Here is a 7,028-nt window from a genome sequence, read left to right as displayed (position 1 = left end):
ACCGCGAACCACACAACGTTAACTTGTCTGCCATTTTGGATGTGTGACAATCAAGGTGACAATGTAGGAGTAAGTGAGAAATGTCACACAGGCCTAGCCACCAGTTTGGAGCTATCTGGCAACCGAAAAAAAAGGAGTATTTCTCATCTGGTTCCGAGTGCTTGCTGGAGGTAGGGTTGCCAACTCCCTGAGAAATAAATAAGGGATACCTCGTGGCCAGGGCCGGGCGACCCAGTTGTCTTCACCCTTCCCAGTGTGGTGAATTTTTTTAGCTCTTTTTTTGTGTGTGAAATTATTTTTTTTAACCATTTGACTTGAATTTGATTTAAGTAGATGCGTATTCTTTGTGATATGAACACATGGTAAACAAAAATCATTTAGCCATTTATTTTTAGCTCAAAATGACAACATTAACACAATAAAACAGGTCTCTTTCTTAAACAGAAGCCTGTCATGCTTAACTTTTGAGAATAAAAGTAAATCTTTCTTTAAAAGAACTCTGTCCTGCTTAACTTAAAATTATATAAATTAATAGAAAACAATAGAAAGAAAAATATTCTTGTAACAGTGCACATTTAGTGCAATTGGCTTCAGTAGAGGCATTATTTCAGCTTTTGCTCCCGTTTGTAAACCCACTTGTTCCCATGATTACGCATCATAACTCATCATCATTATTCATCTATGTATTACTTTTATGTATTACTCATCTATTTGTTGTAATCATCTATCCTTGCAGTTGTTTATTAGACAAAATAAATTATATTATCACACTTCTGGCCACATAGCGCTGATATTCACTGCACATGCCCATTTTAACCTTAACCAGAGGGTTTAAAAAAAAACAAACCAGTGTTTACATACATATCTGCTTCTGCCGTGGCCTGGTGGACAAAAATTGGTTAAGGGTTCCCCGAGCTTTCACGCCCCTCATGTTCTTCATGTGCCCACCATTAGAAGCATGCCTATGGAAAAAGTGCGCCGGCACACAGTGCAGTGAGCTTTATAGGTGTTATCGTGCACTTTTCCAGCCAGGTGTTTTCCTTTTCCCATTCTTCCCTGTACTTTTGCAGCCTTTTTTTCTTTCTCTGAGAGGAACAAACAATGCTGGTCTAATGCTGGGCTCACACTGTGCGATTTGTGGGCCATTTTGAGCCGATTTTTGAGTCGGGCGACCAATTTGGTGATCGGCCCGATTTTGGCCTTCATCGTGCATCGTGTAGTATACGTGGGGTAACGAGAAGCGATTAACACCTCACGACCAGCTCCCGATCATCAATCGCTCGTGAGGGTGTCACCGCAGCCACTCACACTGCTCACGCGCAAACACGTAAACGTCGGTGAAAAAGACCAGCAGCACGGCTGTGCAGCGTGTGATCTGGACACAAGCGATGGAGGCACAACTTGTAGAACTTTGGAAAGCTCATCAGCCTTTTCGATGTGGCCTCACCAAATTATCACGACCACAACAACCGTGAAAATAGTTGCATTTACATTGCTGCTCAATCACAGCTGCCTGATCAATGTTTTTCATTAGCAATTTAGCAAAGTTGATGGTGGTGTGTGTCTGTGTGAGTGAAAGACAGAGAGGGAGAGCGAGCGACAGATTTTCTGTTATAACCTTCATTTTATGGAGGCACAGTGTGAGCACTCAGGTCGCATCAGAGCATCGGGCCGTATAGTGTGAGACCTGCATCGTGACCTACGAACTTATAACCCATGCGAGCCAATCGTGCAGTTTGAAAATCGCACAGTGTTTGCCCAGCTTCAGGTGTACTGTCGTCTGAGACTTGCACCGCAGTGTTGGCGTTTGTTTCCCTGTTGGCCATGCTTTTTGTTGTGGTCATCTGTTGTCTTCCGGTATTTTCTCCGCAAGCGACCTTTCCTCAACCAATGAGATGAGCGGTAATCTGAATTGTCATACTCGAATTGTCATAAGTGTGCTGTCAGCTCACTGGTCACAAAGCAGGAGCGGGGCTGGGAATTATGTTTTCAAACAAAGCGTTAATTACATTAAAACTTATAGACTACTTTTGATTCTCACTGTATTACAGGACAAAGTGCGTCCCTTTTCAGCTCAATACGGGACGTGTACTTTTGTTTCTAAATACGGAACGATTCCGTTTTTTAAGGGACGGTTGGCAACCCTAGCTGGAGGTTAATGGCAGACATTGGGAAAATGATTGCTAAAGACTCAATCAAACAGGCCAACAACATGGGTGAGTACTCCCTGGGTAACCACCTACTAGTGGAAAAACGTGTATTCCCTAGCCAGTTACTAGCCTATTGCTACAGTTGTGGTTTGAATGGAGGCTAGCTACTACTCTTCGAGCTGTAGCAAAACTGTGACAAGTGTGATGCAAGAACTGCTTTCACTTTGAAGTGTAAACGTGAACCTTCTTCTGGCTTCCTTGTACTTTGTCAAAATGATCTGCCGCTAGGCTAGTAGTTAATGAGTATTTCCAGCCAAACTTGAAAAACTAAAGGTGACTTTGGGAACCTGCTAGCAAACAAAGTTTTTGTTGCAGCATTGTCTTTGCAACCAATTTCACCCAGCAAGCACCAGCAACCTCGAGAAACCATTGCCATCCAGTTGGTGGAATATGCATTTTCCCCTAGCAATCCATGACTGTATCACATCCAATATGGTAGACAACTCTCAAGCAATGTGTGCATGACATCATGTGACAAACCCCAATATGCACAATCACAAAAATGTGCAACCTTTATTAAAAGGGCATGCAGACAGCGGAAAAGTATTTCAAGAAGTCAAGTCATGAAATCCAAAACCAGTGAGCTGACTCCGCTGTCTAACTTAGATTTGAATGGAAATGTGAAAATCAGTAGTTCTAATGGCACAAGGATGGACAGCTGAAGACACATTTCAGACATTGTAAAACTTGAAAGGTGCAGGACTGGAGCAAAGCAAACATTTACTTGTGTCTTAATTCCTGAACATAAGGAGGGTAAACATTTGATTTGATTTACTCCAGACACCAACAGTTTTTGACCTATATTGGTTTGTTTCTGTTGCAAAGCTGCATGTTTCTTCCAGTTTGGCTTGATTAGCTGCTTTACCTCTAACACGTTAACCTGATCCGACGTGGGGGCACGTGAAATGGAAGCAGTTAAAGGCAAAAAAATTGAACAAAATCCACCAAATAAACAGAAGAGAAAGAGGCAAGTCCATTTCATATTGGGTTAAGGTGATGCGGTGGTTGCAGGAATCAGAGATCGTGAGTGGGGGGTTCAAGGGGATGAGTGGGTTAAAGTTGGGGTCAGAAACACACAGCTTGGTGGGCCATTTTAGCCCCAGAAACAACACTGGCATATAATAGCACATTAAAACAAAAAGACTTGTTTTAGGAAGTAATGGCCATTTTTGCTCAGGAAGCTTTGAATGCAGCAGTATGTGGGGAGGGAGGCTTCATACCGCTTATGGTGAGAGCTGTGAGAGCTTACTGAGAAAACCTTAAAAAAGCTTGGTTTGTAAATGATATTGCTTTAGCAGATTAGTCATGAGATGGATGTTCAACATTCTAGTCTAATAAAAAAACTGCATTATATATTAGCTTTTTACTAATTAATAATCATGAAATAACCAGTCAAAGATATTAATAGAAAAACATTATGGAGCCATGTTTTTTGGTGATCACTAAGGGATGTAGTCTTTTTATTAAAAGCTCGTTAAAGCATAAAATGTTTTCTTTTTAACCCTTTGTTCAAAGCAAATCGTGCATCATCTTCTCTCAACAGCCCTGGTTTCACTTAGAAGTATAATAAAAAGGTCACAACTCCACCCATATGAATACCAGAACCCACACCTGGTTTAAGTTTGGTCAGTGTGCACTTTAAGGTCATCTCCTCGTGTGCCTTTTGATCGCTTCCAGCACTGGTCCATTTCATATTTTTCCCTAGGAGTCCCATCTGACCAGTTGCAATTTCATTACACAAATTTAAACTGGAGCATTAAGATACAGTTATGTGAAAGAGAAACCGTTTACCGGACTCTATGTGGTGTTGTTAGGAGCAGCTCATGATTCAACACCTTTAACTTGAAGTAATAATTTTCTGTATGACTTCATCAGTCTCTCATATCACTGTGGAAAAGTTTTGGACCATTCTTTACAACATTCATGTCACAGTGCTAAATTTAAGTCCAGGACCCCAGAAAACAACCCCAAATATGAATTAGAACAAATGGGTTTGTGGTGCAGGAAGGTATTTATAGAAGTATGACTGGAAGGGGTGTGGTCCAGCTGGAGAAATTCACATAAATTACTTTCAGTTCACTCGTAAGTTCCCAAACCACAACTACAAATGATGGAAGTTCACTGCTAATAACACTAGCTTGGCCAGAGGTTGCAATTAGAGAACAGGCAGTGACTCCTGGGCCTGGCAGATGCACTGAATAGTGACGGCTGAGCTTGGAAGGTAGACGGGAGGAATCGTTATCTAATGTAACAAAATCGATGCCACTGGCATGACATTTATGGTGTACAAGAATGGTGTGCAGGAGACGAGGTTGGCAGCTGCCTCTGCCTTCTGATGGTTATGTCAACCAAGGCTAGGTTATCTAGTTCAATGACAATGGATCTCTTGATCAATCACAGAAGAGCCACAGTTACTGCAGATTAGATTTAATAACAACTGAAACTGACCGGAAAGAGTTTGAAGATACTGACTGAGTACCTGAGTGGACCTGCAGCTGCAAAACAAGCCAAAATCATCACTCCTCCACCACTGTGCTTGATAATTGGAATGAGGTGGTTGTGTCAGTATGCCAAACATTGCACTGTGCATAGAGTCCGGTGAACTTTCTTTTTTCACCTTACTGTATTAACACACTGGAAAATATCCCGATGCACTAAATAAAAGACAGAACTATCTCCGCCCATTATCAACAGCGGAGTAGGAAATACTGTAACACTGCTCAAGGAGACCACCCTGAAGGGTAGACTCGCCAAATTGAAATTAGGTATGGTATTTAATCTTTATTAAATACACCTGAGCTTTTGGCTAATTTTATGCAGCTAAACTTTTTTTTTAAAATCTGAAATTCATTGTTTGGTTCTCCACACATGTAGGTATCAGGATTTCTATTGATGGCTGAAAAGAGCAGACTCAAAAGCAAAGACTTTAAACTCACTAATTTATCCATCAGTGTGTGTGTCCAGGTATGATGTTGTCTGAAAGCTGCTTTGAAAGCATTATCAGTTATTAATATATATGTGCTCACATAAACAAGGTGCTGAATACTAAGACAGAAGATGAGTATTTTGAAGATGTGGATAGTGCCCTATGTTAGGAGCTGGTTTTTTTGGGATCTCTCTCTCTTTTTAGGTGGGTTGCTAAAGCATATCAGGTGGAACAATGCTACATTCTCAGACTGTCCGCACAGAGGAGTTGTGACGGTAATACAGAAGGCAAATATTCATATGAATGCATATGAACTTATTTTTGGTTGCTTGGTTTCCTATCTGTCACCCAGCTGCCCTGCTTGTCAGCAGATCTCCATCATCATGACAACATTCGCTTAAAGTCCAGCACCCTCTGCAGACAGGTCATGAGCCATGTGAGCATGTGATGGTGAGCTGAGTGGACAAAGTCAGGCGGTCAAAACAAAGAAAAAAATACACAAGGATTAAAAAACCAAAACACACACAAAAAAAAAAAAAACAGAAAAGAAATGATAAAGTGTGTCTCTGAAACCCAACATCAACTCAAGGACCAATCCGGAAAGAAACCAGTAACAAAAAAAGGTGTTTGTTTGGTGTATGTAAAGGGCAAATTATAAAAATAAATCAGAGGAACTGATAAAGATGTTGGGGCAGATTAAATCTGGAGTGAGTTTTAAACAAGATCAAAGGGCCTTTGGGTGCCCATCACGGGGCGATTTAATCCACCCTGCAGAGATGATGGGAGGAGGCAGCAGGGATGGGTTCACGACCTCCTCAGGCATGGCCGCTGATCAGCACAGAGTTCAGGATACAGGAAGTGTGATACGCATGCCATCATCACATCAGCGTTGTGAGGATGTGAGCTAAGACTGCTCCAACAAATCTTAGAGTTAATTTAAATAGTTGAAATGTTAAATGTTTATTGCACTGGATTTGTGGATAAGCTGAGAGACTTTGCGAGAATACACCTGTTTGGAGTTATGGTTTCAGTCTGAAACACATGACGGAGTCGCGGTTCAGTTACTGATACATAGGGAGTCTGATGGAGCAGTCCATGCAGTGAGGAAATGTCGGGGGCATCCATCCCTGAGGAAGTGGGGAGGAGGAGGGTGGAGTTACATAAAACAGTACTGAGTGTTCAAAAAAGAAGGAACAAGGAAGAAAGCCCTTGTGCTGTGAAGGTTCAGAAAGGGCTTCTTTGCACGGCTGCCTTTACTTTTTTCTGTGTGATTTCTCTCTCCCTCCCTCCCAATCTGTCTCTGCCTCACTCGGCTGAGGGGTCAGGGTCCTCAAAGGACACCCTAGTGGACTCTCGGAAGTCGGGATGCTGCAGGTCCTTTAAGAATTTGGTGGGGGTGAGCATGTGGGTGGCACCTGTGGAGGAACAGAAGTGGCTTCACCACTCGTCTCACAGCACATGCCATGCCCCCGCCCTTCCTTCACTCGCTCTCTCCAGAAAACAAAAGGATCAAAAAACAAGCAACCTGTCATACAGAGCACACCCATACACACACACACACACGCACACACACGCACGCACACACACGCACACACACACGCACGCACACACACACACACACACACACACACACACACACACACACACTCACACCAAGTTGCACAAACACAAATAAACTGGGAACACAGACACAGAGAAAGACATGGCGTGGCTGCAATTTAAAGACAACAGTTGTTTTTAAAGACAACAGCAGAAGCAGAGCACAACAAAAGACACTTTCAGTTAACATAACAATATAACACAGACTGGCTGGCAAAGCTTCAGGACATCAAATAAACAGTACACAGGAACATGACACAAAGGGCTACTTTAACACAAAATGCTGCACACAA

At 42.2% G+C, this 7,028-nt stretch overlaps 1 protein-coding gene across 2 annotated transcripts in view; it reads right to left on the bottom strand.

Annotated features, from left to right (window-relative positions):
* Window positions 1-7,028, bottom strand: part of stxbp1a (syntaxin binding protein 1a) — a 38,474-nt gene that overhangs the window by 3,462 nt on the left and 27,984 nt on the right. Inside the window, exon 19 of one of the 2 annotated variants that reach the window (XM_085164934.1) lies at window positions 6,394-6,551. The exons of the other annotated variant lie outside the window; for it this stretch is intronic. Coding sequence (XP_085021060.1) covers window positions 6,442-6,551 — 110 coding nt within the window. The 3' untranslated portion in view covers window positions 6,394-6,441. The remainder of the gene's footprint in view (window positions 1-6,393; window positions 6,552-7,028) is intronic. 2 annotated transcript variants of the gene reach the window in all.

The sequence above is a fragment of the Neolamprologus multifasciatus genome, chromosome 7, assembly GCF_963576455.1.
Source record: "Neolamprologus multifasciatus chromosome 7, fNeoMul1.2, whole genome shotgun sequence".
NCBI classification, from domain to species: Eukaryota; Metazoa; Chordata; class Actinopteri; order Cichliformes; family Cichlidae; genus Neolamprologus; species Neolamprologus multifasciatus.
Note: the sequence above shows the minus strand (reverse complement) of the source record. Positions and strands in the feature narration are given on the sequence as shown.